A 21,206-nucleotide genomic window follows, 5' to 3' on the forward strand; every position below is an offset into this window, starting at 1 on the left:
GAGTGCTGTTGGGCTTTGTCACTTTGTTGAGTGCTGACTTCAGAACCTATTTGTAAACTGAAATGCACCAAGCATATCTTTGCTGCTACATTTGGAGTTGCTTCTACAGGTCAAATGGCTTTTTCATTTTCACTTGAAAAAAGTGTGAGATCGTAAGTAGCATCATTTTGCTCCATTTTATCAGTCATGGTGGAAAATTAAAACTGGTATTAATGACAGAAGAAAGAGGAGCAGTTGTCTTTTGACTTGAGTACCTACCACATGCAAGTCATTGTGTAAGGAATCTCACATTAATTACTGATAATCCCATAAAAGTTGGGCAAGATTTAGTTTAGTGATGAGACAACTGTCAAGTAAATTAAATCTACATTGCAAGTGACTTCAAATCTCAGATTCTTTCAAACTCTTGAAACTTTACAAAACTAGTAGCAACTCCATGAATACTGAATAATCAAAGAAATACCTGAAGGCATGAAAATAGGTAGATGATTCTAAGAGTTCCCAGAGAACACAAAGGGTCCTGTTCTCACAAGAAGGTGCATTCTTCCTTGCTCTTTTGAATGATCAGAAGCCCTTTTAGGTCATATTTGTCTGTTGGCATTGAACAGTACATTTTTCTAGTGGCTGGTGATTTGGTTAAGTGTAAATCTCAGCCCCAATTTCAATAATATGATACACAAAGAGCTTCATAGTGGACACAGCTTCTATTTCCCTACGAGGGCATCAGAGGACCTCGGTGAACTCTTTTCTGACTTGTGTAGATGATGCCTTATGCCTTTTCATAGCAGTAGAGATCAGAGCACGCCATAGTGCTGCCTGTGGCAGGAAGACCCAGGCCCAAAGGTCTTGGAATTGAAAGATACTGAGGAAAACATGTAAAGGAAGACAACTTTGCCTACCTGGATCTTTCTACTCCTCACAATTCCCATCCTATTTGCCTATCAGAGGACACCCAGGTATAATTGGAAAAACTGGTGTATTGGGATGTTTTAGGATACCAAGAGTTTTCTTAGGGATTGGCAACTGCATCCATCATCATTTGGTGAGCAGCACTCATTCAGCCATATCCTTCTTTATATAATGGTCAGGAAGCATTCGGGATAGACTGGCATGACCTAAGTCAATGAGGTCAATTTTTATTTGGAAAAGGAAGTAGGTGAAGAATAGAAGAGCATTCTTGATGATGAAATGCTAATTATCCAAAGACAAAAGATATGTTAGTCCCACTTCTGCTGAAGAATTGAAGACATTACATTTGCCTCACACTTTTTAATCTTCCACTCTATTCTTTATGACACAGGCCTGAAAACCTAAGAATGGAGAGAATTAGTCTTAGAAACTGGATGTTATGGTTTGGATATAAGGTGTCCTCAAAACCTCATGTGCAAGACAATGCAAGAAGGCTCAGAGGTGAAATGATTGGGTTACGAGCGCCTTAACACAATTATTGTGTTAGTTCCCTATTAGGAATTAACTGAGAGGTAGCTGAATGCCTTCAGTAAAGGCCAGTCGGTTGTGGCTGGAGGAGGTGGGTCACTGGGGCATAACTTCGAGGTATATTTTGTATCCGCCAAGTGAAGTCTCTTTCTCTCTGATTTCTGATCATCGTGTGAGTGCTTCTCTCTTCCACACTCTTCAGAAATGATGTTCAGTTTCATCTTGAGCCCCAAGGATGGAGCCAGCTCACTTAGACCTCTGAAACCTGGAGTCCCCAAATAAACTGTTTCTTCTCTAATTGTTCTTGTTGGGTCTTTTAGTCTCAGCAGTGAAAAAGCTGACCAAAACACTGGAGAAAAAATTTGAAATATTAGCATTTTAGGAGATTTTCTCCTACACATGTAACTAATGGGGTATTGGCAACTAGAGGACCAACATGAAAGTCACCTGTTGGAAGGAATGATATGGCTTTTCAGTGAGATGTCAGAAAGATCCTCAACCTCACCATCATCCCCACTTTAAGTGGAAAGTTTGAATGCCAGTGTGAATTATTACTCTCGCTAGGACAATTTTGTTTGAATCCCATTATCAGTTGTGACAACAGAGCTCAGGGTCAGCAATTCTGAAAATAAGAAATATGAAATCTTGTATTATGCAGGCAGATTAAAAACTGGGGAAAATAACAGTATAAGAGATATAGATGCAAACTATTGCAGAATAGAAATTATTTAAGAATCAAAGCAAAAATATTAAGTAATAAGATTTTCTAGAATAGAAAGATGATGAAATATTAGAAAAATTTTCTACTCATTTAAAAATATTTTTAAAATACTAAACTTTTTTTTTCCCTGTACAAATATTTTCTCTTCACAAACAGAAGCAAAAGACAGAAAGTAAACAAGGGATAGAAATAAGTCAATGGGCATGGTGTCAACAGATTCACAGAGAGTGATTTGTATTTTGGCAAGCTTCTTAATCTATGATCTGCATATATTCTTTTATGAGAAAACTATGGTGCCAATAACAGCAGTTTTAACCTAAAAGAAATTAACATCCAGAGATATTTGGTATTACTTGCTTAAATATTGCTATATCCCTCCACATTCTATAAAGCCACCAAGAGAAATATCTTCTGTATTTTTCTTCACAGTTTAGCATCTATCTTAAGTCTTCCCTTAAAGATGTAGCTGGCATACACAGGAGTGGGAATCTGGGCCACCTTAAAGCTCTTCCCTTGAAGACCTGTTCCTGTGGCACTGGCAGATGGATGTGTTATCATCCATTTGAGGAACAAGTTCCATTCCATCACGGATCTCAGGCTTGCTGAACTGGTGCTCTGCATATTTCTGTAGAACTCTGTAATAGAGGCAGTAAAGCCTGTGTGGCTGTAGCAGGTCCCCAGCAGTCAATGGCCCTTCTTTTGTAATCTTCTTGGCTTCTTCATCATTTTCCTTGGCCCATTTAACTTTCTCTAGTAAATCACTAAGATTTCTTTTGATTGGAACATAATGTTTCCATGGCCTAAGTGCCACATAGAAATGTTCATAATAGGGCAAGTCCTGCTTCAGAACCAGACTGTCTCCCAACATGAGATACGGATACCTATACGCAGCCACGGTCCCATCGACGTTCACCTGATACTTGTACTTAAAGAAATCAAAGAAACCCATCAGCTTGGCTTTTCCAAGCTCCTTTTCCTTCTCCTGGAAAAAGAAATATCCTGCAATTCCTGCATCTAGCAGTTGTGGGTTTTCTTTGAATAGCTGTACCAACTGCAGCCTCTCCTCACAACTATCTCTACCTCTGATAAAGCTTTCTCTGTTTTACTGATCCAGGAAGGCCCTGTATTTCCCTGAATGGAGAGCAGATCATTGGTGACACCCTCATTGCTTCAAGCGTGGAGTGGGTGATGTCACAGGTTGGAAGGATAACAGCTCTTGAATCCAGAGAGTCACACCAGGAAATGATAGGTATAGGGCCAGGGATGTCATGGGCTTTTCGGTGCTCCAGGGGCCAATCTCCAAGATTAATATAAAATTCTAAATCTGGGAGAAGGACCTTTCTTGCCAGTGACAGCAAAATTTAATCAGAGAACATTTTGAAGTCTGTGTGTTTTCCTAAAGATCTCCGGTAAATGTGGTTATTGAGAATCGTGTAATGTACCATAGCACCCCTCTCATCCCCAAATCTTTTGGGAACTTCATTTAGCATCTGCGGGAGATTGATGCTGGGGAAGGAAGCAAAATCCTCTTCAATCTGTGGTTCCTTGGTTGGACAAGAAAGAGTTCTCTGCTAGGTCTGAGGATCCTGTTCGGGACACTCACAGTATTCATGGTACACTGGTCCTTTTAAAATATAGGGAGACTGAGCCACATGTTCATTATCATAGAGGATCTCTATCTTGGACACTTCATTGACCATTTCATACATCCTATATCTCACCAAAAATGTTCCAGCATTCCTGTCCAAAGGTTTAGGGATTCGAACTAATTCTTTAGGTGAAAGAGATGTGACTACTACTTTGACTAGTGTTCCACCCGGGGGCTAGCGTGTGAGGTTCTGGCCTCCGGAGTTGACCGCCTGCAGGTAGAAATAGCGGTCGGTCGGGCAGAACGAAGGCCGCCTGCAGCCCGGGCCCCCACGGCCAGGCTCCGCGGCGCTCTGACTGGGGCCTCAGGGCTCCTGCGGCCAGGAGCAGGGCGAGCTGCAGCGGCAGCAGCAGGACCGCGCGAGGCAGCGCATGGGCCGCGGGCATCTGAGGTCCAGCTCTGAGGCTGCAGGGAGGGTCCCGCGCTCCTGGGTTGGACTTCTACGTGGCCGCCTGACCCCCCCGCCCCGCCCCCAGCCAAGTGCTAAAATTTTAATCCTTTTCTAGTTTAAAATTTCCAATAAGCCAAGAATAGGAAGATATTTCTTATATTAATAACTCTTTTGTCATTATTCATTTTTATTTAAAACATTTTAAAATTGACACATAAAGTCATTTACTGTGTAAATGAGGTTTTCACATAAATATACACTGCAATACACATTGTCTAGACTAAATCTAGACAATGAACATGTATTGCCTCACATAATTATCATTTTTGTGGTGAGAACATTTAATATCAACTCTCTTAGCTTTTTGCAAGAATACAACACATTATTAACTATAATCATCATGTTTTACAATCGCTCTCTTGAATTTATTCCTCTTATCTAATGAAATTTTGTATTGTTTGACCAACATCTTCCTAACCAACCCTCTCCAACCAACCCAGTTCTGGCATCTACCTACCATTCTACTCTCTACTTCTGTGAGATAAGCCTTTTCATTTTACTGGTTTACTTATTTATTTCCTAGGTATTGAAGCCAAGTCTTTGCACTTGCTAAGTATGTGCTCTACCAGTGATCTATAACCAAGTCCCACTATTTCAGTTTCCACGAATGACTTGAGATCATGTGATATTTGTCTTTCTGTGCCTGGTTTATATCATGTAGTATAATGTCCTGAAAATTCCTATATGTTTTTGGAAATTATATGATTTCCTTCTTTTATATGGGTAAGTAGTATTGCATTTAATGTATATATACACTTTATGGGTTCATCTGATCAGGGACACATAGGTTACTTCCATGTTTTTCCTATTTTGGATAATGCTGCAATAAACATGGGGGTGCAGATATCTCCTCAGCATTCTGCCTTCATTTATTTTGGAAATGTACCCAGTAGTGAGAAGTTTGGATCATGTGGAAGGACTATTTTTGTGGAAACACCATATGTTTTGCATAATGATTATACTAGTTTACATTCCCACCAACATGGTACAAAAGTTCACTCTTTCCACATTCTTCCTAACACTTGGTATCTCCTCTTTTTGATAGTCATCCAAACAGGCCTGAGGGGATATTTCAGGTTTTTAATTTGCATTTCTCTGATGATCAGTGATGCTTAACATTTTTTTATATGCCTGTTGACCATTTGTATGTTTTCTTTGAGAAACATCTATTAAGTGCTTTTGCACATTTGTAACTTGGTTTGATTTCTTGCTATTGATTTTTTGGTACCTTATATATTTTGGATATTAACCCCTTGCCAGATACATACAAATATTTTCTCCCATTCTGTATATTGTCTCTTTAGACTATTGTTTACTTTGATGTGCAGAATGTTTTTAGTTTGATGTAATCCCATTTGTTTATTTTTGCTTTTGTTTTCTCTGTTGTGTGGTTGTATTCCCAGTCAATGCTGAGATTAATGTCATGGAGCTTTTCCAACAATGTTTTCTTCTAGTGGTTTTAATTTATGACCTCCATCTATGTTTTTAAATTCATTTTGAGTTGATTCTTAGGTGAGATTAAGAGACTAATTTCATTCTTCTGCATGTGGATTTCCAGTTTTTCTAACACCATTTATTGAAGAGATTGTGTTTTTTTGTTTGTCAGTTCTTGGTACCTTTCTGTCAAAAACCAGTTGACTTGACATGCATGCATTTGGTTCTGGGTCATTCCCCTACTCCAGCTGTTTTCTGCTAACACCATGCATTTTGTTATTATGACCTGTGGTATATTTTGAAGTCTTGCAGTGTGATGCCTTCAGCTTTATTCTTTTTGATCAAGATTGCTTTCTTTATTTGTGATTTTATTGTGGTTTCACATGAATTTTAGAATTTTCTCCATTTTTATGAAAAATTACATTGTATTTTTGAAAGGTTTTGTGTTAAATGTGTAGATCATTTTAGGTATTAGGGATGTTTAAAAAATATTGATCTTTCAACCCATGAACCTGTGATACTTTCCTAGTTTTTTTGTGTCTTCTTCAATTTCTTTGATCAATGTTTTATAATTTTCAGTATATATATCTTTTACTTCCATTTTAAAATTTATTCCCAAGTACATATTTATAACTATTATAAATGGTTTTTTCCCTTTATTTCTTTTTCGGATAGTTCACTATTAGTGGATAGAAGCATTACTGATTTTTACATGTTGATTTTCTATCCTACAATTTTACTGAATTTATTTATTAATTCTTATTTTTTGTGTATTTTAGAGTTTTGTCGAAATAGGAGCCTGTTGTCTGTAATGAGGAGCAATTTGATGTCTTATGTAGAGGATACCTTTTATTTCTTTCTCTTGTCTAACTTCGCTGGTAGGACCTCTGTTACTATATTAAATGGAAGTGGTGAGAGTTTTCAATATTTCTCTGTTGCATATGATGTTAGTTGTGGTTTTGTCATATATGAGAATAATTTTGTTGAGATACATTCCTTCTAAGTCTATTTTGTTGAGCACAAAACATTAGGAGAGGATGTGGAATTTTGTCAAATACTTTATCTGCATTTATTGAAATGTTCGTGTCTTTTTCATACTTTATTTTGTCAGTAAGATTTATCTGAATTATTGACATCCAATGTGAACCACCTTGCATTCCTGGGATGAATCCCACTTGATCAAAGTGAATGGTCCTTTTATTATGCTGTTGAGTTTCATTTGCAAGTATTTGGTTGAGAATTTATCAGTAAAAGCTTTATTACTGATTCAGTAACCTTAATAATGAAATGCTAATAGTTTTCTATTTCTTCATAATTTCATTTTAGTAGCTTCTGTGCATTAAGGAATTTATCCACCTCTTCTAGGTTATACAATTTTTGACATATAAATGTTTATAATAGTCTCTTATTATACTTTGCATTTTATTGTATCAGTTATAATGTCCCCCTTTTCATTTCTAATTTTATTTATTTGAGCCTTGTCTCAGTTTTTCTTAGTCTACCTAATGCTTGTCAATTTGATTTATAGAAATAAACACCAACTTTTACTTTCAATGATATTTTCTACTTTTTATAGTCTCTGATTCATTTATTTCTTCTCTGATATTTATTATTCCCTTCCTGCTACTAACCGAAGAGTTCTACTTGACCACCTTGCTCTGACATTCAAGTCATTACTTGATATAAGAATATCTCTACTATTTTGCTAATGTGTGAATATGATTTAGTAATCAATAATAAACTATTGAATAGTTCTGAACAGTTTATAAAGATGTAGTATCCAAATTTTCCATCATAGTTCATTTTTGTGTAGTCATATTTTTATATACTCATCCTTGTTGACATCAGGAGATAAAATTTTTCTGAAAAATATTTGGAAGTAGTGAAAATTTGTGATCTCTTCATTAAGCTCTTGGAAACATTTTCAATATATTGTTGGGATGACTTTTTCTCAATTCCAGATGTATGCTTCTGTTTAGAAAGTATGTAATTAGTGTAACCTTCCTAATCTCTAGTTAATCCTTCACTTATTCCATACAGGTGGGGTGAGTTGTCTCATTAGGATAAACACTAATATAAAAATAAGAAGAGTTTAAGATGTACAAAGAATAGTTCTGGTGTGATCAATGTTCATGGCTTATGGTTTGGATGTTTTTGACTCTTTTAATTAGTAATGAACTATACCAAATATCAGCAAATTTCTCCTAAGTCAGATAGTTAATATTTTTGTGGGATTATAGCACTCTGATGCGATTTCTCAATTTTGCAAAAGTAGTTACAGATAATGTATTTTAAGAAGCATTTATTTACACAGGCAAACAATGAGCCAGTCTGGCCTACAGACTGTGTGGATTCCTGAACCATCTCTTATTCTGTGGGTGGGATTTAAAATTGTTGTCTGATGCACTTATTTACATATTTTCTTCACTGTAAGTTAATAACAACAATAACATTTATTGACTGCCTTGTTCCTGAAAAGGTGCTAAATGTTTTAAATAAATAATTTGATTAAATGCTCATAGCAATTTTGTGAACTGAGAACTAGGGAATTCAATAAATTGTACAAGGTGAACAATACTGGTAGCACTCTGAGGACACGTTACTCCCAAGTGTAAGTCTTTAATCTATGCATACTTCATCTCTTCTTAAAATATAGCATGTCAGTCAATGACAAATATAAAAAGAGGTAGATTTGCCTCAGATGGTAGGAAACAAAAATTCAAGTGAGATTTTTCTGAAACAGAATTTTCTTAAAATGCAAATCAGAAATTATGGTCCTGTGTGAAACAGAAAACATCTGTCAGAATGGAGAAGCACACTAACTGAACTCTTCAGAGAAAGAGTGTTGTAATTTAATTGAAACTGATAAGGAGTGCGAAATTTATTGGCTTGATTCAGTATTCATTTGACACTTCCATAGAAGTAGGCAGTCTGCTTAAAGTTAAACCAACCAGTGAGAATATCATTTTTTCAATCCATTTTATTTTAAGCATATAGAACAAACCAGCATCAGATCTGGGTAGAGAGAGCGAGGCATAATGTATGTATTTCTGCACTATGACTTGTGGCAGTTTGAGGGAAGCATTGTCTTTTCTTTGCTGACCTATTTTATATTGTAAATAATCTGTTTTCTTAACAGATTATTGGGGAATAGAAAATTTTTTCTTCTTTTTTTTTCATTTTTACAGACCACATTTTGATTCATTGTGCACAAATGGGGTACATCTTTTCGTTTCTATGGTTGTGCACGATGTAGATTTATACCATTCTTGTACTCATACATGTACATAGGGTAAGGATGTCTGTCTCAGTCCACCATCTTACATACCCCGTCCCCTCCTCCCTCTCACTTCCCTCCATGTAATCTAAAGTTCCTCCATTCTGCTCTCACCCCCCACCCTCCCACCCCCTTTCTATATGGTCATTCACTTATCTGGGAAAACATTGGGCCTTTAGTTTTTCATTTATAGCAGCTCAATTCACGATGGGTAGATTGTGGAACCAAACTAGATGCCCCAACAGATGAATGGATAAAGAAAGTGTGGTGTATATACACAATGTGATATTATTCAGCCATAAAGAGGAATAATATTATGGCATTTGTAGATAAATGGGTGGAATTGGAGACTATAATGCTAAGTGAAATAAGTCAATCCCAAAAAAACCAAAGGCCGAATGTTTTCCTGATAAGTGGAAAATAAATTTAATACCTCAGTTTCTTCCCCCATTTTCTCCTTTCCCTTACTTTTTTGAATTTCTGTGAGTACTTAATATTGGTTTCAATTAAATATCAATTTCCAAAATGCATCTTTAACTTTAAATTTCTCAAAATAAACTATAAATGTTAAAATAATTCTATAATAGATACACAAGGAACCCTGAGAAAGCCTTACAAAATCCAAATAGAAGCTCACTTGTTAATGAGTAATAAAAGTAATGCAGTATTCAGTAATAGATTTTTGTTGTGCTAGTGAACATCATAAAGAGAATGGTTAATTAGGAAAAATATGTAAAATGTTAAAATAATTTTGAGTAGAGATAGAAAATATTCTTACTTCATCTGAACTTTCGTTTCCTTTTTTGTAGTAAAAAGTTATATTAGGCGTAATCTTTTTATTTATTATCTAAATATATTGGGTTAGGAAAAACCAATTTTATTTTCCAAGTGCCATTAATTCTTAAATGTAAATGCCTTCAAGGAAAAGTACAAACATGATATTTAATGAGGTTATTCTATTTTTTCTCTCTCGCTGTTTGTTATTCTTTATTTAAACTACGGGGGGGGGGTGTTTCTCATTTCCCAGAAGAAAAGAATGGGGAGAAAAGAAAAAGGGGGGGGGGAGGGAGGGAAGGGTCGAGAGAGAGAGGGGGGGGGGTTGTCTCATCGGAAGGGTCTCTGGGACTCCCTCCTATTCCGTGGTTCCTGGAAGACCCTTCAGGAATGCTCCACTGTGAGATGAACAGATGTGTCGCACTACAGGTGTGACATTTGGCAGCGGTCCAGGAGAAAAACGTTCCACTTCTCCAACAGCATCACCTATTCACGCCAGGCCTTTGCAGAAGGAAGGAGAGAGAGCCGAATGTCCTGGCGATCCCCGCGGGCTGAGAGACGAGGATGTCAAGTTCCACGTCAGCGCGAGCAATAGTCTGGAGGTGGCGGGCGGACGAGCGCGCACGCGCGAACGGGGTGGCCGGCGGCGCCCGCAGCCGCGCCGGGAGAGCCTGACGCCGGCCCGGCCCGGCGGAGGGACGCGAGGGACCGCGGCGCTACCCGTCCGCGACGGAAGAACACCGTCCAGCGGGGCGTCAGGAGGCCGGCGGCGGCGGAGGCGGCGGCGACGGCGGGGACCGGACCGCCTCGCGGGCACACCCTCCCGGAGGAGGGGACCCGCGAGGCGGGTCGCGTCACCGCCGCCGTGGCCGACGACGACATCCATGAGGTTATTCTTAAATCATCAAAGCACTGCTTGCAAGAACTTCTCGATATTCAAAAAAAAAAAAAAAAATTTAATCAGCCTTTTCCTTATTAGCCCCTGTCCCCCTTATTCTTTGCCAGGATGGTAGACCGTCCTTGGTCTAGCAAAATTTTCCACATAAAGGGTAATTCTAGGATCCACTTAATTTCTGTGTGGGTTACACATAACAAATTCCTCCAGGTCCTTATATCTGTGCCTGTGAAATCCAGTTTTCTTACTGATTTCTTCTTCTGTCCTTTCATTATCCATATTTTGATTTTTACCAATTTATTCATATATCAGTTTTTGAAGCAGTAGAAAGATAAAAGGTTAAGTCAGTTTATTTTACTATTTTTTGTGTTTTGTTTTTAGAAATTGATGACTTAGGATATTAATTGAGGAAAGCCATAGGACAATTGTTATTAATTATGTTCAATCGGCTCTTAATTATTTATACATTATTCAACATCTTGCCTTCATGAATGTTGAGAGATAGTAGAACAAGAGTCATTCAAATTTTGACATTACCCTGTGAGACAAGTTATGGTTCTAAATTAAGGTGATTAAATGAATGAGGGGGATACCAACTGGAATGTAGAAAGCTGTTTGTGGAGTGTTAATATCCACACTTGTTTCTTCTGGCAAAAAGCAGGCACTGACTGCTGCAGTAGAACCAATTTGCACTGAAAGTAACTTTTAGTTGGATTTCATGCATATGTTAATCACCAGCAAATTTGACAAGGTACTTGTTTAAGCTCAATCACCAAATTTGCACAGAATTTCCTCATCTAAACAACACAAAGTATATTTGAAAATCCCCACACAAAAATTAAAAAATACAATTTATGTATATAGTATTTTTCCAATTTTAGCATGTTCTTTGACTGTGCCAACCTTAATTATTCTTTTTTGCATAGTGTACCTTTTATCTCCAGTATGATATGATGTCATCACAGGTACAACAGCATCCAAAAGATATTTCTCCAAAGTGTGGCCAGAGAATATCTTTGGATAGCTCTTCTATTTCTTAATCTCAAACCTGAACATGTTTATTTTCCACAGAGAGGAGTACTATCAATGTTTTTACTGTTGCAATTGTTGCTACTAGTGGTTTAATTCTTATTCTTCTCTGGTAATTTATTTTTCACAGTTCTTACACAGAAATATTTCAAATTAAATCAGAGAAAGGTTTACTGTGAGGCTATAAGATTAAGATGCATTCAACAATAACATGCTAAGCTTTTGACATATAAATTCTTACATCTGACTTTATCATAACTGTACTTAAAGTCAGAATTTATCTTCAGTTTAATTTTTCCAGATGGGAGTTGTAATTGCAGATAAGAGATACTCACTCGTAATATTTGTAGCATGTAGACAAATGACTCAACTTGTAATATTTACAGCACAAATGACTATAAGAATTCCTCTAGGTCAATAAATAAGAAAAAGACAGGATGAAAGAAAGTTTGACAAAGACTTGAACAGTCACTTCATGAAAAGAATTCCAAAAGGCCTGCAAATGTAGGGGCTCAGCCTTTTCAGTAGTAGGGGAAAAGCAATTTTAAGTCACAGTAAGAAACCATTATACCATTATACACACGACTGGCAAAATGTACTAAGACAATGATGTGGGAGAGTAAATTTATACAAGCACACTGAAAAGTGTGTAACTAAGTCAAAAGTAATATACTCTGCGACCTGGGATTTCCACGCCAAAGTAAATATCCTAATGAAAACCATGCATAATGTAACAGCATCCTCCCAAGTGAAAGGGCACAAAAATGTGTCTCTTAAAAACAATGTTCAACATAAAAGGCAATATAGCAAAGAATACTTAGGGTATGGTTCTATTTAGATAAACGTTCAAAACCAGGCAAAACTGAATGATGGTTGAGTACACACTTGATAAACTCTAAAGGGGAATCAGAAATCAAGTGAGAATGGTGGCCCCTGGTGGGGAGAGAGGAGGCTGCGGGGATGATCCTTAAGCACTGTTTCTCCTCTCTGATGGTGGTTATTTACCTTCTGCTTTTTATTTATTAATGCAGTTGTGTTTATGTTTCTTATGTTTCACGTTCTCTCCTGAATGTGTTTAGGAAACATACTCACTCAGTACACACTTGCTCCTAGCTTGAGAATGGATTATATGTGGGCAAGAGTGGACCAAGGAAACCATAATGTGGGGGAGAGATTAACAGGAGCAGGGGCTTGGACCAGGGCCATGGTCCAGGGACAAAGAGATGGAAAGAAATAGATCCATCAGGCAGTATTACTAGGACTTGCTAATGGATGGTTTCCTCTTATTCCTTGTGATAGTTCATAAACCAGAAAAGGTTACATGGACAGAAGCAGCTGGAACTATTCGGGATGGAGTATGAGTTTATACAGTCCTGCATATTCTTTCTCATCTCTCTCCTGGAAAATCAGTACTGATAATGGATGGAGCAAGTGTAAGTATTAATGTGTGTTTTTAAGAAATAGATTAACATGCAGTCAACCTAGGGAATTTAGAAACAAGCTAATAGAATTCTTTGCCAATTGATTAATAACTGACATCTTTACCAGCCTCCCATTTTGTTATCATAAGCAGGTTTTATCAATAGGAGGTAAAAGTTAGATTTAGTGTAATTAGTTTCTAATTACTTTAAGTTTACCAGTACATTAAAAAGAAAACAAGTCTCCCCCGCCCACATCCCATGCTGGGGAGGGGACCCAGGGTTGGTAAGTAAGCTCTCTACCACTGAGCTGTACCCCCAGCCAAACCATTTTTATTCATCCCTGGAATTCCTTACTGGTTTTGTATAATATCACTGACACTTACTCAGGTTAATAAAGTGTTGGTATTTTATAGCTAGATCACAAAGGAGGTCAAAATGTACTAAATTAAATGTATTCCATATAGCATCCAGAAATAGACTATTGCAATAATAGACACTAAAAGACTATGTAAAACAGCTGGTCTTGGTGGCACACATCTGTAATTCCAGTAACTCTGGAGGCTGAGGCAGGAGGATCACAAGTTTGAGACCAGTCTCGGCATAATTAGCGAGGCCCTAAGGAACTTAACAAACCCTGTCTCAAAAAAAAAAGGTGTTGGGGATGTGACTGAGTGGTTAAATACCACTGGTTTAATTAACAGTACAAAAACAAACAAAAAACAAAAGAATATGTAAAATATTATAATCTAAAATCATTGCAAAACTTGAGGTGAATTTGTAGTTTCCTATTTGGCTATTGATGAAAATTATTTTCCTTTCCTTTTCTCTGGAAAAAGGCAGAGCTGTCTTCAGCATTGACGTCCTCTGATGTCCAACATCAGGGTAGTAGTGTTTCCCTGTGCTCACCCTACAGGTCCAACAGATGGAGTGTTTGAAGTGCTCCAGTCTCCAAAGAGAGGCAGCTAGGTTCCTGAAGTACTTAAACAGTGCCCTTAAGCCGCCTTTCTCTTTCTAAGGTCACGTTTCTGAATGTGGCCTCCATCCTGGAAATGATGCTCAGACCTGAGCATGTGAAGTGTGCAGCTTTTCTACTCCCCCTTCTGAAGAAGCCAATCACACATTTACCCTGCTAAATTTATCTGTACTTTTTTCCTTTTTTATTATAACATTTTTTGTTTGGGGGGTTTTGTTTTTTTTTTGTTTCTTTGTGTCACTAGGGAGAATTCACAGGAAGTCTACCATGGAACTACATCCCCAGACGTTTTTATTTTTTATTTGTTTCTTTATTTTTAAAAATATATTAAAGTAATCCAGGTGCAATGGTGCATGCCTGTAATCTCAGTGACTTGGGAGGCTCAGCAACTTAGCAAGACCCCGTCTCAAACTAAAAAACAAAAAGGGCTGTTGATATGGCTCAATATGAAACATCCCAGGTTCAATTCCTAGTACCAAAAAAAGTGCACATGCACATACCTATATGCACATATGAACGTGTATGTATATGTGCAGATACACACATATACTATATATATACATACATACACACACAAGATATATATATGCTGTATATTTTATATAGTCTACAAAATAGATTGGATATGGCCTGTCCCTTGCATTTGTTAACCCCTTGTACATGTGTTTCCACACAGGTATTTGGTATAATAGTTATTCAGTAAGCACAGAACAGAGGAGCCAAAGTGATTTCAATAGCATGCAGCTTGGAAGTCAAGTGGTGCCTTGAAAGACTTAGGCCTTCTATAGGTGGGTTATATTACTCAGCACAAATTGAGAACATGAAATTTTTCAGGGAAATAACAATCCCAAATGGCACTGATAAAGTGAAGTACAAAATCCCAAATGAAAGTTAATTTTAAAATTCACTAACAGCTAAAAAAAATCTGTGCTGATTCCAAATTTACTTAAGTGATAGCTTTAATTATTTAAATTTTTCAAACTTACATCTTTCTTTTTTTTAACTTTGTCTTACCAATTTACCCAAGTTTGCTTTAACTGAACCTGACACACTTTAGAAATTCCTGTTGTTTCTTTGGTTTCACTCAATAAATCAATATATTTTTGTACCACTCTGTTTCTCAACCTCTTTTACCCCATCATATAACCTTAAAGTTCTGTTTTCTGTGAGTCCCTAGGAAGACAAATGACCCATGCACACAGAAACACAAGTCAGATATAGTTTAAAGTGAGCAGGACATGGTGGACTCTGATGAGTCTCTTGTCAGCTCTTAAGAAGGTTCAACCTAGCAAATATAAACAAATAAATAACCAAATATATATATATATATATATATATATATATATGTATATGTGTGTGTGCATGTGTGTGTAAGTGTATAAAAGTTGAACCTCTCCAAACAGCAGTGCCTACTGAGAGAAGGAAGAAAATAGGAACAGAGAAACTAACTGAAAAAGATCAAAGAGAATGAGCAGAGTGTAAGTGAAGGGAGGCAGGAAGAGAAGTAATGTTCACTGAACTTAATATGGACATTTCCTCCTTACATTCTCACAAAAATTTTTTGATTTCACGTAATTTTGATTCTGGTACTGACACATACCATGCACATATTTTGTTCTGTTACCAACCAGATGTAAGAGATGTAAAGTAAGTGCTAAATACGTCATTCTGCCTTCATTCATTGGGTTAAAAGTGGTCATCCGTTAGTTGCTGCTCTTATCACTTGTGTTTAGAAGTTTAGGCTTAGTTATATCAACTGTCTCAAATCATTCCCGTTTTACAGGTAAACTTGACAGGTTACAGAATTTCTGTAACAACAGTTTGACTCTCTGAGAGTACAAAACTTGAACGAAAATTGACCTGCCTAGTATCTTCTGCCTATTGAATGTGTTTAATCCTTTCTCTTTAATATTGTCACCTTAACAATCCTTCCAGCTATGCATTTTAAAAGATGTGATGGAGAAGTGATCAGCTGGTGGTTTTAGGTATGCTAAAGTAACCAAATCATTTTTCTTTATTTTCTATTCTCAAGGAAATAATGTGAGCATTTCCATTTTTGTTTCAGTTTTTACAGTATACCTGTTGCCACCATATCTTATTTAGTTTAGATAAATAGCTGCTGTTTAATGTTTCTCAAAGTGCATCTTGTGGTATACCCCCAGAAGTGTCCTGTGAGTTTCCTGCCCTCCATTCCTTTCTGTGCTTTGATCTTTGCTTTTTCTCATCTCCCCTCCCAAAAAGATCCATGGCTTGGAAAGAGCAGAAAATCCAATATGGTGATTACTTAGAATGGATAAAGTATGTATTTTTTTTCCCCTTGAAAACTTAACCACTTTTAACAGTGGAGATCCTAATGGACAAGTTTGACTTATTTTAAAGTAATATGGCTGAACTATGGCAACTGTCAACTACTGCCCAGTGTGTTCTAAACATCTGAGACATTTGTAATCATTTTTTCTCTCCATCTCAGTTGGATGAATCTATTCCACTATATGAGGCAAAAATTTCCAAGGAAGTTGTTCAGAAAAATCAAGGAAGAAAAATCAAGTTGTTCAATTTAATCTTCTTTCTCAAACCTCAGCTGGATAACCCAATCCCAGTATTTGAAGCCAGAGTTTTCCTTGGGAATTGGAAAAAATCAAGGAAGATAAAAAGCAAGTTGTTCAGTTTTTAAGCATGTTTTCTGACTTACAAAATGTTCAGTTATTTGACATACTTGAAAAATGTTTTCCAGATTACTGTGCAAATGAGCAAGATAATTCTGTAACATTTGAAGGGGTATTCTGAAAGCCATTTTTAGTAAATTTTTTCTACACATTTGCCTCTCTTCCCATGAGGAAAACTGCTTTCAGCAAAATCCACACCATTCTAATCATAAGTCTGTTACAGGCCTTGGTATACTGTCAAAATAATGTTATTAGTTACTTGTCAATTCCATTGTGAACATCTTAACGAGTCTTTGCTTTCAGAATTTAAGCATTTGAATTTATTTTCAGGTCCCAAAGTACCTAACTCATACACACTTCAATTTATCCATTTACTTCGAGTTTCTTCAGGAACAAAGATCACAGTATCTTGTCCTGTGGGAGCTGCAGAGCATTTGCGTGAAGGGCTGGGACTGCCTGCATTGGGAAAGGGGGACTGAGCTTGAAGGGTGCTATCTTCTGAGTTCTCTCTTGAAGAAGGCGGGGTTGGGGTCTGCTCTGGTGCTGTCACCACCTCTAGATGTCACCACTGCTCCCCGAAAGCTCTAAGCAGCAGTCCAGCACCGCGAGTCCAGACGCTGTACCCGCGGTGATGACATCCCTACTGCAGGCCTAGCAGCGTTCAACCATTTCGATGCCCAACGGGGTAGTGCACACCCGCCCGGGCCAAGTGCTGCCCACAGCCGCCTCATCTCATGGCAGAATCGCGGCCGAAAGCCTGGCAGGAGCGCAGGACCGCCCGGCCCGGAGGAACGCAGCCGGGGGCGGGACCTCGCGGGCCGCGTGCCTGCCACGCACGCCGCGCGGGGGCGGGGCCCTGGCGCGCGGGAAGTGCTGCGGGGCGGGCGGTCGGCCTCAGCCGCTTCGCTTCGTGGCCCTGTCGGTGGCCGGCTACTCGCCCACCTTCAAGAGGCCGCTGGACACACTGCGGCTCCGACGGAAAAGGTCCCGGAGCCAAGAAGCCGCCGCCTCCCGGTCTCCCGAGCTGCGGAGCCGACGCCTCGCCGCGCCGCCCTGGCGGCCGTGCTGCCCCTCAGGTCCCTCCTGGCCGCCGGCGGCAGAGTGGGCGGTCCGACCGCGGCCGGCAGGAACCCCTTCGCCCGCCTGGACAAGCGGCTGCGGGTCGCCATGGACGCCCGGGACGGGCTGCCCCGCGGCCAGCAGGCGGCGCCGGGCTCGGTGAGTGTCTTCGTGCCTGCCGGGCGAAGGGCTTTCGTCCTTCATGGCGGGGCCAGCTGCGAGTTAGGGATGGAAAGTTAGGGCTCGGGGCAGGGAAATGGGCGCGAAGCGTTCCTGTCGCCGCGGCCTGAGGGAGCCCCGAGCCCTGGGGACGGCTGCTCCTGAAGGGCGGGGTTTGCCGAGGCTGCCCGGCTGCGGCTGTGCTGCCGCTGTGCGCCGCCTCCGCTCGGGAGACGTGACTGCAGGTCTGCGCGGACGTCCCTCCGCGGAAGGCATCCCGAGGGCAGCGTGGACGGACCAAGCCCCGACCGCCTTCCCACCGTGCTTCTCGCGCAAAGCTGCGCGGAGTGGAGGAGTGTTGAGGATAAATCTGTTCGGACATCACCAGCATTTTTCTTGCCTTTTGGGTCTTTCGGCTTAAGGTTTGTATGGTCAGTTACTCAATGCGCAAAACTGACCTTTTTCCCTCTTAGTTTTAATATTAAAGTTCAGACCCAAAGTGAAAAACTGCTAGGATTGATTTGGGTGTGTATAAGTTTGTGTGCACTGGCATTTACTGAGAAGGTACTTTGCCAGGTGAGCCTGTCTACACATTTAAAGCAAACTTCAGCATCATTTACATTTTAAAAGGACGATTTTCTTAACCTGTTTTTAGATACTAATCAAGAAAATGATTTGCCATGGGAAGAGATGTCATCTGAAAGAACATCAGTTACTGAACTACCCCAGGTAATACTTTTTAAATATCATTAGCGTGTGTATTCGTATGCTTCTCAGAAGCATTCTGCTTGAAAAATAGTTTTGCAGAGAAGCTTGAAAGTGGTTATCTTTACCAGAGTTGAATAGATGGCATCAGCCAAAATAAAGGATTTGGTGTGTTACAGTAAGAATTGCTGTAATGGTCACCAGCAGGAAAGTAGGCATAGTAGATGAGAGTTGTTGGTTGCCCTTTACCCTCATCAGTTTTTTTAACACACTTCTTTTTTGAGCTCATCACTCAGAGGAACCCCTCCATACTAAGGTACTTCTTCAACTTGATCCTTTATTAAATCTTCAAAACAAATTCTCCAGTTACCTCCACAAGTTATGGCATAGCACCGAACCTTGCTGTCCACTTCCACAACACCTACAAGTACTTATGTTGGGATCATTTGGTAAATGTATGATTGTACCTAATGGGTGCAGGTTATCAAAATGCCACAAGACTCAATCTCCCCTCTTTGCCTAAGACTGCCTTACCTAAAAGACTTCTTTTTTTTTTTTTTTTTTCTTTTTGCGGCCCTGGGGATGGAACCCAGGGCCTTGTGCTTTCAAGGCAAGCTCTTTACCGACTGAGCTATCTCCCCAGCCCGAGAATTCTTGTAATGTGAATAATATTGACTTGAAAAGACAGCAAAGTGGGTTAATGGCAGATTTTTGAGATCAGAAAATGTTTCTTAAAAATGGCCTTTAAGGGTTCCTAAGGTTACCTGCAGGAAGAGCAGCTTAGCCCAAGTTCCAGTTTCAAAGGCTTTAGGTACTTTTTCAGACATTGGGAAGATTTCTACTTTGATAACAACATCTGTAGTACTCTATAAAGTGTTAGTTCTTTTTAGTAAAACCTAAAAAGTGAAATATGCTCCATTCCAACAACAAGTTTTTGCCTCTTAGTGGAAACGACTATGAATAGATTAATTTAGCTCCTTCCAGAATTTTTCAGGAGGTATGATTTTTTAATGATATTTAGTGTATAGTTCATGTAATTTTGCTATTCAGAGACTGTGAATATGTTAGTTAATAAAATCTTTAGATTGAAGGGTTTTTCTGGAAACTCGGAAACTCTGATTTTTTGTGTTGTTTTCTTTTTTCTTTTAAAAGGCTTTACCCCTATCATTCTCTGAATCGGATAGTCTGTCCTCAGAAAATACTGAGTTACCTGTGGACTGGAGTATTAAAACCCAACTCCTTGTCACCTCTTCTCAACCCTTTACCTGGGCAGATCATTTGAAAGTACAGGCAGAGGCTCAAGATCTTGTCCAGCATTGTAGAGCAACAGAAGTTACTTTGCCTGGAAGTATAAAGGTAATTCTGAAATAAATGTTTTAAAGTAGCAGATTAAGTATAAAATGCTTCTGTAAAATACTAAACAGATTTCTTTTTTCTGTTAAGTTTTTCTTCTAATATCTAAAGACACAAAGAATTGGGTAATTTTGTTTCTTCCAAATGGTGCTTTCCTACACATTTTTGATAGATTGTGTAACAGCCCTTTAAATTTAGAGACCTATCCTGAGAATTAGGCAGTGGTGCAGGCAGGAAGTGTTGCACAGTTGTAGATAGACCAATCCCTGTATTTTATTTATTTGTTTTTATGTTGTGCTGAGGATGGAACCCAGGGCCTCCCACATGCTAAGTGAGCACTTTGCCCCTGAGCCACACCCCAGCCCCAAATCATTTTTTTCTAAGGCTTCTTTAGAAAAAAATAAAATAAAAGGAAATGAAATGCAATTGAGTAAGTTATAAAAGCAGATGGATTTTACTGATTTTTTTCTCATAGGATATAGTCTTTTTAAATATGCGCTCACTTTGCTACCTAGGTAATGGTCTATTATAAATTAAAGTTCTAGACTAGTTCTAGAGAAATACAGCTTCATGACTTTCAAGCATCTCATCAACTCAAACTAGATGAAACAGGATTATATAAAACTTGTTATATCTTTTTCAGTAAATTAGGATGATTTGTCATATCCATTATCAGTGTTCACTGACTACTTCTGAAAGTGTTTTTATGGGGTACAGGGATTAAATGTGGTGTGGTGCTCTCTATACAAACATATTTCAACCACTTATGATAAAAAAGTTTTTGTTAAGGATAGTAGAGACAGGAGAACGTTGCCACCTATGTTACTTGTGTGTTCCTTCTGATACATGTTTTTATTTTGCTGCATGATGAAGCAAATAAATTTGCTGAAGAGGCTATCTTTTCTCCATTGTATGTTTTTGGCACCTTTGTCTAATATGAGATGACTGTACTTATGTGGGTTTGTCTCTGTCTTCTCTTCTTTACCATTGGTCTACCTGTCTATTTTGGTGCCAATGCCATGCCGTTTTTGTTACTGTGACTTTGTATTATAGTTTAAGGTCTGGTATTGTGATGCCTCCTGCTAAGTATTGCTTTGGTTATTCTGGGTCTCTTATTTTTACAAATGAATTTCACTGTTGGTTTCTCCATTTCTATGAAGGTCATTGGGATTTCAATTGGAATTGCCTTGAATCTGTACAACAC

At 38.7% G+C, this 21,206-nt stretch overlaps 3 protein-coding genes and 1 pseudogene across 5 annotated transcripts in view; 3 read left to right on the top strand and 1 right to left on the bottom strand.

Annotated features, from left to right (window-relative positions):
• LOC306641943 (uncharacterized protein) overlaps positions 1-21,206 on the top strand; it is a gene marked incomplete at its 5' end in the record, with an annotated part of 437,033 nt that overhangs the window by 171,312 nt on the left and 244,515 nt on the right. The window contains one exon of the mRNA XM_079107277.1: positions 19,802-20,005. Coding sequence (XP_078963403.1) covers positions 19,802-20,005 — 204 coding nt within the window. The remainder of the gene's footprint in view (positions 1-19,801; positions 20,006-21,206) is intronic.
• Positions 1-21,206, top strand: part of LOC306641209 (uncharacterized protein) — an 89,742-nt gene that overhangs the window by 28,536 nt on the left and 40,000 nt on the right. Inside the window, exon 6 of one of the 2 annotated variants that reach the window (XM_079106180.1) lies at positions 12,966-13,099. The exons of the other annotated variant lie outside the window; for it this stretch is intronic. The gene's annotated coding sequence lies outside the window, so the exon portion shown is untranslated. The remainder of the gene's footprint in view (positions 1-12,965; positions 13,100-21,206) is intronic. 2 annotated transcript variants of the gene reach the window in all.
• LOC306641395 (protein O-glucosyltransferase 3-like) lies at positions 2,473-4,192 on the bottom strand (annotated as a pseudogene). Its single transcript has one exon. The product of its transcript is annotated as a protein O-glucosyltransferase 3-like (transcript).
• LOC306641215 (uncharacterized protein) lies at positions 17,352-18,615 on the top strand. The gene is made up of 2 exons (XM_079106190.1): positions 17,352-17,990; positions 18,600-18,615. Coding segments are annotated over exons 1-2 (531 nt in total). The 5' UTR covers positions 17,352-17,460; the 3' UTR covers positions 18,601-18,615.

This window comes from Sciurus vulgaris (genome assembly GCF_902686455.1).
Source record: "Sciurus vulgaris genome assembly, chromosome: 12".
NCBI classification, from domain to species: Eukaryota; Metazoa; Chordata; class Mammalia; order Rodentia; family Sciuridae; genus Sciurus; species Sciurus vulgaris.

What these genes read in the sequence shown, in the direction of transcription:
- LOC306641215 (XM_079106190.1), top strand. Translation starts at nt 17,461, where the DNA reads ATGGCAGAATCGCGGCCGAAAGCCTGGCAGGAGCGCAGGACCGCCCGG.